This window comes from Spermophilus citellus, assembly GCF_964194105.1.
Source record: "Spermophilus citellus genome assembly, chromosome: 1".
NCBI lineage: Eukaryota > Metazoa > Chordata > Mammalia > Rodentia > Sciuridae > Spermophilus > Spermophilus citellus.
In genome coordinates this window covers 28738279-28758467 of record NC_138182.1, presented here as the reverse complement: position 1 = coordinate 28758467, position 20189 = coordinate 28738279, and the positions used below count along the sequence as shown (strand labels likewise).

General features: G+C 38.2%; 1 protein-coding gene across 8 annotated transcripts in view; it reads right to left on the bottom strand.

Moving 5' to 3' along the window:
* The window catches only part of FRY (FRY microtubule binding protein), a gene marked incomplete at its 5' end in the record, with an annotated part of 420839 nt that overhangs the window by 10400 nt on the left and 390250 nt on the right, over positions 1–20189 (bottom strand). For 6 of the 8 annotated variants that reach the window (XM_081286098.1, XM_081286096.1, XM_081286091.1 and 3 more), the window contains 9 exons: positions 4395–4505; positions 6260–6277; positions 12162–12245; positions 12531–12629; positions 13505–13654; positions 14283–14472; positions 15676–15842; positions 18267–18428; positions 18972–19172. In XM_081286098.1, coding sequence (XP_081142224.1) covers positions 4395–4505; positions 6260–6277; positions 12162–12245; positions 12531–12629; positions 13505–13654; positions 14283–14472; positions 15676–15842; positions 18267–18428; positions 18972–19172 — 1182 coding nt within the window. The remainder of the gene's footprint in view (positions 1–4394; positions 4506–6259; positions 6278–12161; positions 12246–12530; positions 12630–13504; positions 13655–14282; positions 14473–15675; positions 15843–18266; positions 18429–18971; positions 19173–20189) is intronic. The other 2 variants (XM_081286092.1, XM_081286095.1) reach the window with 1 other exon arrangement.

Below are 20189 nucleotides of genomic sequence, written 5' to 3'. Positions count from 1 at the left end.
ATAGGTCATGTCAACTTTTTCTATCCCCACCCCACTGCCTCTAACTTTTGATATTTTGATTATCATGTGCTTGGTGTACCTTTCTACATGTAGGACCTTTCTACATTGAATCTATTGGGAACTTTTCAGGTTCATGGATCTGGATGTCCACATCTTTCCCAAGACTTGAGAAACTTTCCAAAATTATTTTATTAAATGAGCATTCTGTGCCTTTCTCCATTTCTTCTGCCTCTGGAACTCATGTGATGCAACTATTTGTTTGCCTCATGGTATCCCACAAGTCCTGTAGGCTTTCTTTACTTTTTTTTTCATACCCCCTTTTGGCTGGGTTATTTCAAAAGATTTGTATTCAAGGCAGACATTCTTCTGCAGTTCTAGTCTGATTTGAAGGTTTCAATTATATGTTTTATTTCATTCATTGAGTTCTTCAGCTTCAATATTTTTGATTTTTTAAAAAATGTTCTCTCTCTTTGAATATCTCACTCAGGTCATGAATTATTTTCTTGATTTCAGTGAATTATGTCTATATTTCCTTGTAGCTCACAGAGTTTACTTTTAAGATCATTATTTTGAATACCTGAAAAGGAATTTAGAAGTTTTGATTTCTTGGTGGTCAGTTACTAGAGAATTATTTTGTTCTTTGGTGAAGTTGTGTTTCCTTGCTTTTTCAGGTTTCCTATGTCTCTGTCGATACTTCTGCATGTGGAACAGTCATTTCTTCCAATTTTATAGAATGACTTTCATAGGGAAAGATGGTCATCTGCAAATGGGTCCTAGTTATTGGTTGGGTAGTATGTGGTGGCTCTGGTTCTGGGTAGGCACAGTAGTTTAGTTTCCCTGTAGTTTTCTTCAGCTGTAATCAATGTCAGTGATGACTGTGGGAATCTCAGTGGCCTAGGCTACAGAAGTTTTTGGCAATGGTGGTGGCAAGTACATTGATAGAGTTCTTGGTAACAAGGGCTTTTGGGATCTTCTTGTTCTGATTTTCTACATAGTGGAGTATTTCACTGAAGAGATCCCTCTTGGTATTGGGTCCAACACAGGCCATGACAGCCACATTGGTGCTTTTCTTCCAGAGTACAAGTGCTTGGAGTGGCTATAGAGCTGGGGTCTTAGGCTCAGTGTCTTGAATTTCAGTGGTACCCATGGCATAGGTACAAGTTTACTTTCTTAAGTAAGGGTGAATGCAACTCCTACAAAGCCATGGTCTATAACTCTGAGGAACTGCCCAGTGGTTCAGATCCCAGGGGCAGGGATATAACTGTGTCTCTGATCCTAGGAGATGGGGCATAGTACTGCCATGGCTTTAGGGAAGATGAGTATCCCAGAGTCTCAGGAAATAGGACACACCTATAACTCAGGTTCTGGAGCTAACAGGGCACAGAAGCAATTCGGGCACTAGGAGAGGGATGCCAAAGGTTGGTGATTCTGGACCTTGGAGTGCTAGGATATAGCAGTGGCCCAGACCCTTTCAGGCTGGGTGCAGTGGCAACAAAGACCCTAGAATGGTGGGGCATAGCTGTGATTTGGGTTCCACCAGGCAGAGAACAGTACAATTCATTTCTCAGAGAGGTAGGGTGCCTCAGCTCAGGCTCTGAAGGGATGGTTCAGACTCAAGGAGGTGGATGCTGTGCCTGTTCAGTGTGGAGGGTGGTATGGCATAGTTCAGGTGAGGCTATGTTTCTTGGGTAGCTGGTTATCACATGGGCTGGAGCACCAAGCATGTAACTGTTCCCTTAGATCAAAATTCCAATTCTCTGGGGTCAAGGCTTAGCTTGGGCTCAGGGGCTGAGTTGCAGCAGCTTGCCTGACCAAGGGTCCAATTTCCTGGGGCTGAGGCGCAAGACTGGTATAGGTGCTAAGGGGACATGGCTGCCTTACAGGCTGGGGCACAACTTCTCCACTGGGCTGAAATGCGGGTTCTTGGAGGGGCAGGGCATTGTGTGGGCTTGGGTCCTAGGGTGTGGCTGCTTTCAAAACTCTTAATTCCCTAGAGCCAAGGCACCAGGCTGGTTCAGGTGCTAAGGGTTCACAGCTATTCTGGAAGCTCTGGCATGAGTTCTCTAGTGGCTTGGAGTGCTGGTCCCTGAAGGTAAAATTGTTATGGGCTTGGGTACAGGGGTCATGACTGATCCATTGGGCCTGGGCTCTAGGTAACTCAGGCAGAGTACAGTAACAATTAGGGTGGGAGAGACGGAATGCCTCCTAGGCAGCTTGTTTCCAGGTGGTAGGGAGCTGCAGCAGCTTGAATGGGGAACAGTGCACCTCCATAATTGAGCCTAGTGTTGTGATGACAGAGCCTCAGCAATGGAGAAATGCAGTGACAACTAACCTGAAGAGCAGAACACACTCTAGCAATGGCTCAGACTTCAAGATGGTGCAGTGTAGCATGAACCAGGTTCATGGGTAGAGTGCTTGTATGCATTCATGGGCACCTTCTCTGGAGCACATCAGCTGTGTAAACTCTGGGCAGTTCCCTAAACTGGGCTCAGAGCCTGCGAGGGTAGCAGGACTCTCCAGTAGCAAAGTAATGAGACTGCTAGGAGCTTCCTGCTTAACTTCTCTTTCTGGTTCTGAGCTGATCCCAGGATCAGCTGATCTCCCAATTCTGGGAGAATGGGAGGCAGGGAACCCATCCTGAGTTTCTCCACAGAGTTGCTACCACTCCTTGAGTCACTGATTAAAATGTAGTTGTTCATTATTTTGGTCATTCTTGGGGTGAGGGATGGAGAATAAGCCTTAGGTACCTCTAGTTGGCCATCTTACTCCAAGTGCTTTATTAATATAAAAAATGGTATATTTGCATGTGTTCTATTCCTTGAGCAAAGATGGACTCCTGTTAGTACTTGCCTAGAAGGAGTACGAAGGGTAAACTTTATCTTGACCACATGCAAATAATAGGTAACCGAGTGTTTTCTTTTATGTGAGGACTTAGCGTAGAGGAATGTAGGTTCTGACTGATGCCTCCTTGAAGTTGGCATTTGAAAGTATACTTAAATTATAGTTTTTTCCCCCTTTTTCCAAACTGAGTAATAAACATAGAAAAATGGTTATCATCTTCTGCCTCTTTTGTGGTTCTTCCTCATTTTTGTAAACATTGGGCTTTCCCAGGCTCTGTCCTCATCCTATGTTCTCATTGTGATGGTTTTATGATGATGAACTTCAGTTTAGCTCTTTCATATCTAACCACTTGTAAGATGTTGGTCATGGTGAAGAAGACAGAAAGAAGGTTTGACTGCCCAGATGTACAATGGCTTCAATCCTCTTTATATCTCTGTCTCAGCCGTGGCACCATTGGTCACTGGCTCAGCTGAGGTAGAACTTGAGTATTGTCCTCAACTCTGTCCTCTCCTTCATCACCCACATCAGTTTCATTGACTCTTTTTTTCCCCCTCCCCTCCATATCTAGCACTTTTGTCCTAGTTCAAACTCTCTTCTGCTGTCTATTCTATTTAAGCAGACTGCAACTGGTCTCCATGACTTCAGTCTACTTGTCATCAAATCCACTGTCCACATTATAAAGATCATACTAAATACTTCCAGGTGTGGCATCTTCCACAATCTCACCCTTACCTCTCTCTCCTCCTTTACTTCATAGCTTATTTTTGCTTGTATTTTATATCCTAGTAATACTAAACTGCTTGTAGTTCCTTTCTCTCTTCTGCTACCATATTTATGCCTGTGCTTTTGTTCTTACTGGATTTCAACTCTATAACTCTACCTCATCTTTTAAGATTCCACTCAAATGTGATTTCTTCCAGAAAGCTTCCAATTTCCATCTTTGTTGCATCTAGACAAATTAGGCGTTCATCATGTGTTTCCATGACACTGGGTGCATACCACCACTACTTCACTTTCACTTTCAGGATTACTTTGATTCACTTGTAAGCAGAAAGTTTAAGTTATTTTGCTTTTTACATTTAAAAACATGAAAGCATCCTGATGCTAAGCAGGACAGGGAAATTGAAGAAAACCAATCATATCTTATAGATATTTCCTTATTGCCTCAGGTCAGGGCAAGTAATGAAAGGCTAAATGTGAATAATAAAAACCACAACAGGAGAAATCTTTTCAGAGGATGCCCAGACCCAGGGCCAGGATCAGAGGCATTCAAATGAGGCATTTAGGGTTTAACAGGTAGGAAGACACCTGCCCCTAAATTTGGGGCTGTCTTCCTTTTTCTCATCTTAGTCCTGGTCTGGCTTTGGAAACCCATTTAAAAATAAGAACTGAAACAAACCCAGGGAATTTATTTCTAACTTGTGCTTGTGCAAAAATAAATCTGGAAATAAAATCACTTGGACAGGTGTAAACAGGGTAGGAGGGACAGAGAGCAAACCATGAAGTGATGATTTTCATGGTGGGATGAAGGGCTGGGAAGCATGAGGACTCACCTCTGGCATGGAGCTCACTTCATGCACCTGGCCGATGAGTTTACAGTAGGATTGAAAAAGCAACAGCAGCTGGAAGTGTAGCTTATATAATCTCTGACATAGTTCCAGTTGCTAAAGAGAGAATGTGCATGGGAAGAAATAGTTATTAAGGATCACTATTGTATTAACCCAGTGAAATCTCAGTGGAGATGAACACATTTTTTAAATTTACAAAACATAACTAGCTGTTATACCAAATAGCAGAAAACAGAATCCAGTTCACAAACATCAATGAGAAATTCACAGTATAATATTGAATATTACATTCTATACAATGGAAGACGACTAACTAGAGAGTTGTAGTAGCTATAAAAAGACTGAGTGAATCACGACATTTCCCTTGCCACTTAAATACCTACAAATTATAGCTGAGTGGTTGTGTTAATTATTATAAGGTATAAATAGCTTTTAAAGTTTCTTTTTATCAAAAGTATAGTTGAAAAGCAAACATTAAGTAGTTATAGGTGTTAAATCTATAAATTGAATCCCTTCTTGGGAAATTGCTCTGTGTAATAGTTCCAGCTGTCATCTAGGGTATAGACTCATCCTAACATCTGTAAAGATAAGCTACACAAGTCTTCTCAAGTACTGTACTGTATGAGACTTCTACTCATAGCTCAATAAATGTTTGTTTAATTAAAGAGGTATAAAAGGGACCAGAAGGCTTAAGAAATAAATTATGAAAATACCTTAAAACTTTCTGTGCAGAGAACATTTAAAAGCAGTCATATAAAATGGCCCTTGAGCCCCATGGAAACCTCTAATGTTTTGATATGTATACTAGATACAAAAAATCACAAGTAATCCCAACACCGATGTTCATAATATTCTTTGAGCTGTATCATCTACACTTTGCCTGTTTTATTTCAAGAATAGGTTAGTTCCTAGACTGAATGGGATTCTGCAAAAGGAAAAGAACAGCCTTCATTAAACAGGATTTTGTGGTTTAGCGTTCATCAGGGAAAATGGGTTAAAATATGTGGTTTAAACTAAATGGTTCACTGCTCGATTTTCAAATGGGGCTAAGGAAGGACAAATAGAGCTTTTCTTTTACTAATAGATTATAAACCACTCAGCTCAGAATTGAGAGCTTTGAGGTGACTTAAAATTTTTCCTCCAAACCAGTTTAAGGAGAGAAATTATAAGAATTTAGGTTTTAGGAAGATTATTCTACTTCTATTATGAAAAGACTTTTGATCCTGATTTATAAGTTACTGAAATTCATGCTAAGACTGCTGAATTAAACTTCCTTTCTCCTCTTATCCCTTTCCTGCTTCTATTGGAAAACCAATTTTGCTTAGATTTATTTGATCTCTCAGTATTAGTAACCCACCTAAATTTAAAGAAGTAGCTACACACACTAATTAACCTACACCGGGTCTTTGTTTCAGTAAAACATTTTATTTTATGGTCATTTAAACTTCTTTTTACGGAAATCTTTTAAAATCTAGAATGAAAGATAACTGCCAGGAACTCGCAAATAAATAAAATAGTATTGTTTAAAAACAATGTTCCCATCACAATTTTGGGTGAAACCTAGCTATGAAAACTCTTGACTTTCATCAGTACCAAATAATGTAGTTATTATTGAAAATATACTACCGACAGTATGAGAATTCATAGCAATGTAGGTTTCTACTTTGGGGCAAGAGCAGCCCAAAATGCTACTGATAAAAACTGCCATATCTCAATTTATCAAATAAAATAAAATAAAATGAAATGAAAAAGGGTAACATGCTAAGAGATTATAATAGTAACTGTAAAAATAAGGTTTGTTATGGGTCCATGCCTAAATGGACATAGAGTATGAAAGAAAGTTAACTTACTGCAAGAGATTCCATTTGCTACACAGCAAGCATGGCACAGGAAACAAAGGAAAGGAAAGAAAGTACAGGGTCAGTGTATGCATGCAACAGAAAGCACGGCCCTCGTCTAAGAGCAGAACTGTCAGCAGTATTAGCATTGCTGGTCAAACTTGATAAATGGATGCCAATGTTGTACCCGTTCAACATGCACAGCGCTCCCGTTAAAAACAAGCTTTAATGGGAAACAGGACATTTAATCTTTTAGGTTCTCTGATTAGTTGGTTTAGATTTTGTCAAGTCAGTCTTGGAGACCAGAAGTAAAATGTTTACTGCTTGCACATTTTAGTGTATAAATGTAAATATGTGAACATAGTAAAACTATGGAGAGAGCTGAGTAATTTTGAAGAACTATAGTCCCAAATTATAGTACTGTTTTACATTAATTAAGGTAGAGTCTTTAGAAGGTCTAGTTTCATATCTACTAAATTATGACCATAAAATTAACATAGTATAATTAACAATTCAAGTCGCATTTTCTTTAGTCAGATTGCCTTCCACATTAAGAGTATTTTATAGGATTGCCAAGTACTGTTATTTCAAAGGAATAGACACTGTATATTATCAAACAAGTTTGAGAGATGACAAGTAATTTTCCTACAATTTATTTTTCGTAATGTTTTTTCTCTAGTAGACAATTTCTAAAAATGATTGTTAGTTTAAAATAATACAAATTTGTCACTGAGTCATCTTCAAATATGGCTACCAAATTTTGATTTTACCTTATCATAACCATATAATTGGTTTAGTGAAAATTTGGTATTTAGGAAGAGATAATCATAACTTGACAAAATATTTTTTAAAAAGTCAATTTGACTATTCCTAGTTGTGGGACAATATATCTGATTCTGAATTTTCAAATACTTAAGGACCTACTCACTCATTCATTTTCCAATCCTTGACAACAAAAACCTCTTATTTTAAGGTTCTTTCAAAAAATCTCTTAACTATCACTTTAATATATTAACATAAGGCACAGTACATAGAAGTAAAATTATCAAATTATTATTTATTAGTATTCACCAATGTAACTGAAGGAACACTACTGATAACCTCTACCCCATCATCTGAGTTCTTTTTCCTTCACCTATTGCTAATATCACACGGAGTTGGCACATTTATGGCTGTTAGGTTTACTGAGCAGTTTTTTGGACACTGGATGTGGATCTCTCTCAAAGCTTTGAAAGGTAAACACCTTTGAAGCTTGTGATAAGGATTCTGTGGCTTGAAGCATTACCTACCATTTTCACAAAAACTTTGTCTAGAGGTTTCTGTAACCACACCTTATGTATTAAAGCACAGTGTCCTATCAGGCATACAGGGCCAGTCTTATACCTATATATACACATAATCTCCACTGTGAAGACTTTTTGGAACACATCAAATATGACTGAAATGTTTGGTATGCATGTTAAAAAGCAAGTGTTTCTACTCTGGAATCTACTTTTTAGCAGTGTGGAATGCAGCATTGCTGAGTAAATGACATGGTCTTGAGGAAAGCTGCCATCTTCTTCAAAACAGGGTCGTAATCCGAGGAGGTCAGCAAATGGGTTTAAATCAAATCCTCTCTGTTCAATAAAAGCAAAGGAACTTTCTGAACTCTAGCTACGTGCCGAGGAATGTCTTTTGGCTCTCAGGGCACAAAATAGTCTATTTCTTGGGAGATGGCCAACTCTGACGAACACATTTTCAGTATCCTTCCTAAGCTTTCCTTTTTAGGTAGGCTAGTTCAAGCTTCTTTGATACTTATGGTCTTAGAATCCTTTCCTGGGCCACAGCCTGGGACCTCATTTGAATTTACGTCCCCAAAACATAGTGAAAATGACATTGTGAAGGGGCTTTTTCATGGAAAATGTTGACATGTTTTAACTCTCTGTGTTACTGCTTTCCTGTGTGGGGGTTTTAAGAATAATCCCTGTAGAAGTCTTTATAAACTTCATCTGTTCCAGTGACCTAATGTTCTCTTGAGCATATTGTGGGTATGTCATTGTTTTATGTGGTCACAGGAATCCTCTTCAAGTTCTGTTCCTGGTTTCCTGATAAAACTTGATATATAAAATCAGATTTGGAGGTATAGCTTCTTAAAATGAGAAAAAAACAAACAAAAACCCCAAGAAGGAGATCCTCATTATTATATAAAATACATGTATGAAGATGTGAATTTGGTGTCAACATACTGTATATACAATCAGAGATATGATAAATTGTGGTATAAAGGTGTATTAAGAATTGTAATGCAAAAAAAAAAAAAAAGATGGAAGGAACAGGTCACAAACAACTGAAAGGGCAACTTCAAAAGCCCATCATAATCTAATTCTTGCTGACTACCAAGTAGTAGAACCACATCTGTTTCTGTCCCCAGATGGGTTCTATGCTTATAACTAGTCAGTAAAAATCTAGGAGATTTTTTGACAGTGTACTATGTTGGCTATTATTTTCATCATATTTAATTTCTGAAAATTATGAGTTTATACTAAATGGGATAAAATTTAGATTCCAGATAGGAGGTAACCTTGCCTAATGCTGCAGCTTTGCTAGTCAGGGAACACAGGGGCATCTGATCTCCTAAACAGGTAGGAAAAATATTCACTCACTTGTTAATAACACTCAGATTTGGCACATCGACAACTATCGTGTTTGTGGAGTCTTTTTTTTTTTTTTTTTTTTTTTTACTTTAGTCATGAGTATATTTCAAAGCTTAGAAAGATAAGACACATTTAGGTATTTACTGTTTTCAAGAAAACTGTAAACTAACTTCAGCCATTACAGGAAAGAGTATTGCTTATAAGAGGAGGAGTGATTGACAATATCTGAAGGGTGAAGTTTAATGGATTACAACTGACCTTGAGAAAAATCTTGTTTGACATTTAACTTGTATAAGAACACAGGATGCGTTCATGAGTTATGAAGAGATAGGGTCTTTCTGGACACCAACTTCAATTCTGTTTGCTTCCTAATAGTTGGAATGATGATTTGAATATGGTAAGATGAAATGTAGTAGGGTCAAATGTAAATAATCAAATGTTCAAGTAGTGTTCAGAAATATCTTTTGCATTATGAATGTGTCAACTAAAAATCCCTTTAATAAGTGAAGTAGAAACATCTCCAGCTTTCCTGGGGCTGCTTTTGCAAAGCTGAGGACATGAGCTGTGTTAATTAGTTACAGGGCCAAGACTAAAGCCACTGCCTGGGGAAGCCAGAGCTGTCAAGAGACTTTGTTCCCTGACTTACATTTATATTAACTCAAACAACCTAGTAGTAGCTACTCCAGAATAAATTCTACAAGAGGTCCATGAAAATCAAAGTTATTAATTAATTAAAAGTGCTGGTTTTAAGTTGTGAAAAGACTTTTTTTCTCCTCTTGCTACGCACAGACTGAGAAAATACGAGTAAGGCAGTGTCCACAAGTGAGTGAAATTTATCTTGTGAGACACATGCACACCACACTCCCTGTTTGATGTCCTCTCTAGTGGAAACTGTGCTTTATCCTAGGAGAGTTGGTATCATAATCCCAAAGAAGCTGAAGTCATTACCAATCATGTTTGCCTAAAACAAACAAACAAACAAAAGGCCATATGCTGCATAGTGACATTTAGGTGAGTGAAAGAACACATAAATGTTGGTGGTTCCATAATATTATATCACTGAGGGTGGTTTATCCTCCTTTTTGTGTAAATAAACGGTGATACTGCCATGATGATATCACCTAACGATGCACTTCTCAGAACATTGCTCATTGTTAAATGATATATGACTGTAGAAGTAAATAAAGAGGTAGATGATAAGGAATTAAAAAGGAAGAATAATTGAAAACAAAAGAAATCTTTGATCAAGAAAGGCAAAGAACTAAGTGGGGAAATGAGAAGCTTCTAAAAATAAAATAGCTTAACAGAAATGAATTAAGCACAGTAGGAATACATTTTTTTTTTAAAAAAGAGAATATTTTAGAAGTAGGATAGTTTAACTAGAATTTCTGGTTATCCACAGGGCTAACCAGAAAGCTGTACACACTTGTATTAAGTATATCACAATATACTTTGCTATTTTTTTGGTAACAGTGAATATAATAGGATTTAATGATTGATGGTAAATGTTTAGATAACTTATTTTTACATATAACTTTACAAATCATACAATAAACTATACTAGGTTTGTGCTAATTGCAAATCTAACCAGGTAACTAGTCTCTGGACTGAATTTGTCTCTGAACACCTGAGCGGGGAAGCAATTATAGAATCAGAAGGAATGGGTGCTACTGAAACAGAGGTATTATTTTATTTTTATAGTACTTCTGGGATATCCAGTGAAAACTGGTCTCAAATTATCTGAGGCCAAGGACTGATGGAAACAACTAGTCTTCATTGTGATTTTGAACTGTACATTTGACTACACACCCTTTATGAGAAACTTTCAAGCTTTAGATTTTCCACATACAAAACTGGCATTTGCTTCCCATCCAAAGAGGATCAAATTTAAAAAAGCCCACAAAAAATAAAATCTATATTTATATATCTCTACACATACATACATGTTTTCAAGGAGGCAGAAATGATACTTCAGTATCATATCTAGATATTTCTTAGCCTTGTAGTTTGCTTGTTCAATCTCTAGTCTCTTCACGAAATGTACTGAGGGACTCACCAAGTGACCCAGTGCTGGCAAAGAGAGTTACTCTCAGGACCATAAACTTGTTCAGTAAAAGTTATCAAATTGGAATTGAGTCTTTGGTATCTGAAAAATTTTATCCCAAGGTTTATCTGTTTCTTTTTACATTAGTAAAATATTAGTTCTACCCAGGAAGATATTTTTGGATCCTTTGGAGGGTTTGTAATCTAAAATGCTTTCCAGTAGTGATAATGTAATTCCACTTGCTCCTTTGAGACTAGGCAGCAGGAGGATTGACCTGACCACTTCAGTCTGTTTCCACAGTAAATAGAGCAGGATAGCCACGGTCGAATTATCCCCTGCTATTAAAACTTTCCCATTGCTTACCACTGCTGTGCAACACCCAAGCCCTGCATGATCTGGCTTCTCCAGACTCTTCAAGCTCTGCTCCAGGTCGCTTTCTGCATTTGTTCTTAGCGAGGCCATGTTCACTCATGCCTCAGGCCACTCAGCTAACTCTTGCTCATGTTTTAGATCTCTACCTAGATAATACACCAGGGAGAATCCTCCTTGAACTTTTCTCTCATTTGATCAGGCTGCCTCACGGTGTACTCTCAGAATTTACTGTTCTTTCCTGTACTTATTGGCCTTATCACATTTTCACCTCTGATTTTTTTTTTTATTAATACCGAAGATCTCTGATGACAAAGGTCTTATGCATTGCTCACTATTTAGCCACCATGAGGACAAAATAGGAGGCACTTAATAACTTCAGGATGGGTGATTTTAATCCATTCATACTCTTCTATCCATTGCCTTTACAATACATTTCCAGCCAGCCAGTTGATTTGAGGTATGTCCTTAAAGATATTCTAAACTGGAAAATCTGTTTTGGAGTGATTGGTGAAAGGGCAATAGAAATTTTTCTCACTGAAGAAACTAAGTGGTTTTCTATTCTGAATTAAGAATGGATTTATTAGGAAATGATTAGTATGGTTACACAGTGTTCAGCAAAAAAGGTTATTTTTATACCTCTATTTTTCCCAAACAAGAGGAAAAAAACCCAAAAAACCCCAAATCCCATCAACACACAATCATGCATGACTTGAATGTCATTCTGTTGTAATCTATGGGTTTCGTGGGAATATATGAGAATTCATTATGCCTCTTCTTTTCTCAAGTTCCATGCTTCTTAGATAAATCAAAACTAATGCACAATGTCAGACCACAGAGGAGATACATTCTAATAGGCTCTTATTACCTTTTCTTCTGAGTCCCCTGGTTGACAGGTAATCACTCCATCTCTTGATCCGCCTGCAAATGTTGCCTTACAATTTGCAAGCCACTGTCATTAGAAAAAGACAGACATAAGTGAATTTCTTGGGAAATAAGGGGGAGTGAAAAGTGAAAGCTCAACATTTTCTGTCCTATGGGTTCCATTTATATAATTAATGTTATTGGCAGTTCTATAACCATTACATTAGGATTGTAATCTCAAAGAGAGGAAAAGATTAAATTTGTCTCCTCCCTCTGGATTCTATCTTGGATTATTCACACCTCCCAAGAACTCGGAGGTTGGGTTCATTCAGTTTTACCTGAATGCATATGCACAAAAAACACAAAAACTTACTGAGAGAGTGGCCTCTTTTCTGTTGTTATAGGTGTCCAAATATTCTTGCAGTTCTAAAACACTGAACTTGAGCTTGTCTAGAAGTCCACAAGAAAGGAGCTAAAGGCAGGGAAATAATTTGTATTAAAACATCTAGGGAGATGAGCTACCAACACAAAGTCATGGCTATACAGAGAAGACATATTTAGAAGTAATATAAAGAGGGAGAACAGTACCATCCATTTTAATAAGGTGTGAAATTTATAATTTTGCTCTGATATCATCCCAATAATACATCACATGGTTTAAAGACTTTCACATTCACTTTGTATTTAAAATAATAGTGATTTATCATATTATATTCCTTGCTAGGAGGCAGCCAACTATCAGTGAGGTTCTTAGACTGACTCTGCACAGACTTTAAAAAAAAATCAAGGAACATTTTCATTGATTTCAAACCTCAGAAGACATTCACCTTATGTGATGGTTCTGTGATATGATGGGAGATGTGAACTTGTTAGTCTTATGTTAGTTATATTCAGAAAGTCATTATTCAGCAGGCAGCTGAATCTCTGGCTAGAGATTGTCTTAATCCTTCTTTAAACTTGTCATTTGTGGTTTGGGCTGTGTGGATCCAGAGGGTGATGTGTGTGAGGCTTGGGGATGGGGAAAGTGATGATGGTTTGTCTCTAAAGACCATCTGATTGGTCAACCTGGTCAGGTCAGCTCTGGAGGTTATCCAGCCATATGCACAGTTGGCAGAGTCAACAGGGAGAGGTGTCAAGGTCATGGAAGGAGCACAGTTGTATGTTTTCTCCTGATTCTCTGAAATGATTTTGTCTCAGTCTGGGCTACCCCACAGATCCAAAGCCCTTTGGAAGTCACATCACAGTACTGCTCACAACACTGAAGGTCTTTAAAACAAACCACTACACAAACATGCTTCCCTGAGCCAAGCAGGCCTTTCACTACCAGAGCAGGGCTGGGATACTCACAGTCTCAGCATCCACAAAAAGTGTGGGGCACTCGGAGCAGGAGGTGAGCATCTGGGAAGAGCTGACAAATTTGGATCCAATTCCCCGGAGGTTGTCTCCAAGGTAGCTGGCTGCATCACAGGTTAGGAAGCAGAATCGTTTCTGAATATTCTGCAAGGGAGGATAGCGATCATTTGCAAAGGCCATTTTGACTTAGCTACTAGAAAAAAAATTTATTTGCATGGGATAGGACTTCTAAAATTTTATTATTGATTTAATTAGCAAAGAAAAATATGCATTGTATATAAGACGTTTTGAAATATACATTGTATAGTGGCTAAATCTTGTGTAATTAACATGCATTACCTCATTTTTTTTTTTTTTGTGAGAACACTTAAAATCCACTGTCTTAGCAATAGAAAAAAATTTTAAAAATCTTGAGATTGTTGTAAAAAGAGCATATGTCCTCAGGGAAGGGAGTAGAGTAAGTAGGATGGGGTTGGCAGAAGGTCCCCTTAATGGTTCTGATGTCATGTTTGCCTAAGATTGAGGATGTCAATAAGAGTGGCAGAAGTGAAAGGTACTTATGACAACTGAAATCATCTGAGGTCACTGTCTTCATAATACCACTCTGGGGTTGAGCAGGTTGATGCTGCATAGGAGAGCTGTTAACTAGAAGTTAAGTGTATCTAGAGGAAAAATAGGACAATCCTAGAACAAAACAACCCTTTTTTAAATCAGAAGTTATCTGGCTCTCTGGAGGACCTTGGTTCTCGGAAGGTTGAGGGAGCATCCCTACCTTAAACAGAGAGGAGAACACGTGAAATGTATACACTGCACAGGAGCCATCTGAGTCACACATAAGCTGGTTGATGTGGCTGCGCCAGGCCTCCTCAGCATCATCACAGGCTGTGGGCTGAAAGGCAGCAAGGATGGCGGAGAAGAAAGGCGAGGGAGGGGGAGAAACTCCCCTGTCACCTTCTCCAAAGCTGGAAAACATGAAAACATCCATGTCAAGAAGTGTCGTCCTCCTGCTTCTCCTCTACCTGACTGTTCCAACTCTAATCCAAGTGTTGTGATGTGGAGGAAGCCTGTTTGGCCCACTCTTCCCTTTGAGGGTACTCTGGGACATCCTGGCTGCCATGAGAGATCTACAAGATCCTTTTCTGATTCTAGGATATAGAATTTTCACCTCTATAATTTCTAGGATTCCCCTATTTCTGATTTCTGTATACAGATTGGGTACCTCTTTTAGCTCTCAGCAAGTGTCTCACTTTCCAGGTGCTGTGCCTCTGACAAAATATGCATTCAGGCTTATGCTTTGGTGCTTTCATTCTTCATGTTTTGATTATGAAAAATTATAATATAAATTTTGATGCTTTTAGTTTTCCTTTATGGAAATAGAGTATTAATGAATACATAAAGCTGAGAATACAAGGATTGGGGAAGAGAGGAAATGTAGAGAAATGCAGAGTAAGAGAACCAGGAAGGAAGAGAGATAGGGAAAAAAAGTGAAAAGTAAATTCTCCAGATAAGACCTCAACCTTTTCCTTTGATGGTCAAATATTGCTCACCATGACACAAGGCCCTACTTAGTTCTCACTTTCAACTCTGAGTAATTTTAGGGTCTTGATTTTCTTATCCTGAAGCAAATCTATACCACTATTATCCGTGATTCCCCCTAAATGCTGATTTTATCTAAACTATTGTGTTTTATTAATTCCTCTTCATTTTTTTCCTATTCATATATCTCATTAGTTTCAGAGATATCAGCCACTAGGCTGAAAGACACCTTCTTGAAAAAGTGTTGCTATTTAGCATATAAAGATCCCCCTGTTCTTGTCATTTAACTCAGAATGGAAAGAACTCATTCCCAAGCCTTGCCAAATTTTGCTTATCTTCAAAGCTTATAAGGCTTGGACCATGTCTCCAGGCCTTTCTTCATCTTTCCATGTTGCTTTCTGGCTTTATAAGTTCTTATGCAGGTGTCCTTTCTTTGTTCTGCATAAGTCCTTGCACTGGGGTTGGATGATTCTACCTTAGTAAGAGCTCACTAAGTTCTGTGTCACTGTGGACTCCTTCATTAGGAGGCCCCAGCAGTGTGAGTGTAGCACTGAACTCAAGTTACTGTGAGCATAATACACTGTGCTGTATATACTTGTACCACTCATTTCCACCAAGCGCTTCCTTACCTTGCAAGAGTAAACTGGTCCAGACCTCGGTTGCCTTTTTCCTCTCCCTCAGTCATATCCAGACTGAAACTGTCACTGCATTCGAAAGCCGCGGGCAGCTCATTAATGGAACTTGAAAGATCATCCTCATGCACAGTGGTGTCTTCCTCCTCCTGCACAGCATCAGCCTGTGGGATTATAGAGTCAATTGATAGAAGTGGATTCAGAAATTCTCTGAAGTACTCTTTGTTCACTCTCTTTTCAGTCCCTTCCACAATAGCTCCCAGAGGGCTTTCAGTAGATTCTCATACTTGATCCATGCTTACAAAGTATAAATGCTGAATTTGGAAAAGACTATAGAGATCCCTGGTCCAACCTCCACATTTTACAGATGAGGAAATGATGTTCCATATGGGCTTGTCTAATGTCAGGTCAATAAGAGTTAGAGCTGGGAATAGAAACGTCGCTTTGGATTCAGGACTCCTCCTATTGTGCCATCCCAGCCTTTTGAAGTAGGTTCATCTAGACTTAATTCTCCAATACGGAATCCCTTTGTCTGTGGACACTAGAATTAAGAATCATTGGTTCCTGGGACAGTAGATGCTCAAGAAACATCTGCAGTATGCATGAGTGATGCAAAGTCCTTCACCAAGCTTGCTTGGTTGATAGGCTTTTCCACGTTGAAAATTCTCTAAAATTCATTTGCTTATATGCTTTACTCTTGAGTACCCTTGAAAACAGCAGATCGGGTTGTCTGCTCTCACCTTACTACAACATGTGAAATGAGCAGTTAACTGTAAGGGCTCTAGGGTGGGTGGCAGTGAGAGGCAGGAAAGAGACACAACAAGGAAATGGAAAAATAGCTGGGCTTGAACTTGGGCCAGGGGACAATCAGCTGGAGAACTGATTGTTTCTTGACAGGAAGGAAGGCAGCTGGATCGCACATCAGAACAGAAGAAGAAAATTCTTGTACATGTTTCACTGAGTCATTTTCAAGGTGAAATAGAAACGTATATAAATCAGAGCTTTATTGTAGGTTAACACCTGACTGCCCATTTAGTATATAGTATGAAGAATTAATAGGGAAATTAACAACAATGTAAAGCTATATTAGAGAAACAAGAGTTTCAGAGGTTTATCTGTACCTGCTTCTTTTTGCTTTTGAAAACTATGGTGATCCAAAGAAGTTGGCCTCTGGGGTTATTACTACACATAAATTTCATCTATTGGAGAAACTGAGTTCTTATAAAATGTATTTATTTACTCTTTCTAACATGACAGGTATATCAAACACCACAGGAACTCAGCTCATGAGAAAATAAGGATAACTCTTTACAAATGAGACTTATCTTTCCTTGATAGAAAATACTTCCTAAATAGTAGAAATCATCTATGAGAAGCCTGTGTAGCCTTCAAAATAGAAAAACAGAAAATGAGAATACCAATACGGACAAATATCACATGCTCTTAACTTTATATATATTTTGTAGTTTTTATCCCAATGAAATTGAATTTCTTAATTTGAGGATTCTGGCATTTTAGCCTAGAACAAAGTTTTCTTTCAGGGCCTTTTTGGACAAAACAAAAAAGGGACCCTTAACTCCAAGAATCCTGACCACAGTCCCTCTGAAGTGTGGCAGTCTTAGAAATAATTCTTAGTTAAGCTTCAGCATTTTTAAGTAATTGCACTTTGGTGGTTGTTCTTAAAGCATACTTCCCCCCCTGCCTTGGCCTCAGCTCTGTTTTTAGTAATTATGAAACAATATATAGAATAGCCAATACTGTATTTTTCCATTAGAGGTATCAGAAGGAATATACTTTTACAGTTTTTTCTGTTTTCTTTTTCAAATTTACATTATCATAACCAAACTCTAGATAAAGAAAGCTTTATTTTATCCTCACAGCAATAGATTATTTTGCTATTTCTAATATAAGGAAATAAGATTCCATACTGGTGGGCATAAATGTTGGTACAGCATGCAAGTCGATAGTTTTATGGAAATTTTGATAAACCTTAAATAGAACTACACATAAATATATTTTTTTAAAACCCCAAATAAGGAAATCACACCCATTAGTTAACATTTCTATTTAGAGTCTGGCTAGGAGAGTTTTGTGCAAATCTGGCAAATAATAGTGTGATTGATGTTAAAAATTCCAACAGGATGCCAAAAGGGGAGCATTGAATCAATGTACAAATTGTATAATTGGTTCCTACATAAGAAAAAATTTCCTCAAATACACCCACACATCTCTTAGCATATTGCTGTATAAAAGCCATGACAAAGATTAGCAGTTTCCCAGTCACAGCCATCTGAGATGGACAGTACTGTTTTGCCCTCAATCAACAGTGTTCACTCAATGTTCCATTTTACAAAGACTTCAGAACCACTTTCTTTCAATCAGAAGATGGCTGCTCAAGTTTTTCAGCATAAAACAACTTCAAAATAAAGGCTCAGGTGTATAAGCTTCAATTATTTCACTAAAATCAGATGGAAAGAGTGCTTCCACTTTCAACCCCGCCCCCCACAGGAATTCTCAGAACTTTGGGAAGTCATTATTTTCTTTTTCCCTAAGGAAAATTACAATCATAACTGCCAAAATCTCTTCACCTTTGAACCCTCAGAAATCTGCAGGTTATTCATATCAGGCAAGGAAGCATCAAAACTGGCCATTCTGGTGATAAAAGAATGAGAGTCAGCAGGAGTTGAGTCACAGGCTGTGGTGAGCAATTCCATGGGGTTGGCCTCTTCAGAGGGGGAGAGGGTCATGATCTGTTTAAAAACAAGAGGAAAGAAAATATAAAGTTTCCATTCTTTAAAAGCTCTAATTATTCCTAAGAGCATAAACCATTGGTCTCTAGTTGTTTGGTATTGATTTTCTAATTTTTTTATGTCACCATGACCTAACTAGCAATCTAGTGTTAATCTGCATCCTGGGGTGTCCCACTAAAACACTAATTCCTGTATTGTTAGATAACTTCATCGAAAAGCCTGTCCTATTTCCTCAAACTTTATATATATATTTGAGGATTAAAAAAAAAAGATTACCATCATCAAAATTATTTGGGAAAAATATAGGCCTTCAGATTGGATGGCTTTCTGGGTACATAACACACCCCAGCAGTTGCTTCCTTCTGCCTACTACAGAGAAGAGGCCACTTAGAATCAGATACCTCCTTGAGAGTTCAGAATTTAGTTTGGCAGCTTTGGAAAGTTTCTTTAGCTGAAACTGGGCCGGGGGCAGGGGGAAATAACCCTCTTGAATTACAAAAAGTAAGTCTCCCCAGTTGCCACAGAGGGAGAGTTGCTACTCACTAGATCGGAGTGCTCCAGGATCTGGCTGGCTGTGAGGTCCTCCTCCTCAGATGATTCATCGGAATCCTCATGGTTCATTTTATTTAGACTGGGAGGGCTTCCTGAGAGTTGGCGTTCTTCCAGGGTCTGCATGTCACACTTGTCCAGACTGTCCAGAGAACGCCTGCGCACTCCCCAGTTGAAATTGTCCATACTCTCACCCTGAAATCACACCACCAGCCAGGTTTTTATGCAAAAATTCTTCTTCACTCACACCTTCACACATCCAATTAGTCACATTACCTCTCATGCCCTCATCTGCTTTGGTACTGAAACTTTAACCTGACATGAAAAGTAACAAAAGCAGACTGTTTTCATATAAATGTATATTAAATCATGGGTAGAGGTGATCACACCCTTTTCTTTAGCAGGTTAAGTAGTGTGTGTGTGTGTGTGTGTGTGTGTGTGTGTGTGTGTGTTTAAGTCGATTTCAATAAACACTAGAATTGATTTGTGTTTTCAAAAATCTGTAAGAAAGAGACTATTAAAAAAAAACTTCAAAAGAGGTGTGTGCTCTCTACTCCCACCAGCCCCTGTTTAGTATTCTTTTTGGAAGGAGAAATAAGTAGGAGCTATGCTTGCAGCACATTCCAGGAATCCTTCAGTTATTTAGTAGAAGAGCATTAGGTAAACATTCCAGCCTGTTCTGCCACAGCGGTTCTCACAGATAAAATGCAGAGTTAAGGACTTTCAGAGCTGGACAAAGTTTGATGGATCACGCACTATGCAAAGGCTAGAGCAGCAGTGGTTTATCTTTTACTTTAAGGCTCATCTCTGAATAATTGTCCTAACCTGGAAAATAGTTAATTTTGTACATCAATACCAAAGATTATGGCTGACTTTTATATTCTGATTTACTAAGAACTGGCTTAGTTGGCCACATAACTGTTTTAAAGAGAAATATTTTCCAGCCTGCAAACTAGAAAATTTTTACCTAAGCAAAAAGGTAATTTAAAATAAAATCTGGCACCAAATCCTTTCATTTCTTGGTAATTTGAAACAGTGCCCAATAGTCCACAAAAATAAGGTAACTTCTCTGATGGGAGCTCAGTGGACAACTTACTAATCTGAGAGATGCCAATTACTATTAAACCATAGGAAAATGAATAAATGCAACACTAAGTTTAAGAGTATTGTTTCTGGCTTCTACAGTTTGCCATTCTCAAGACCTCTCAGGAG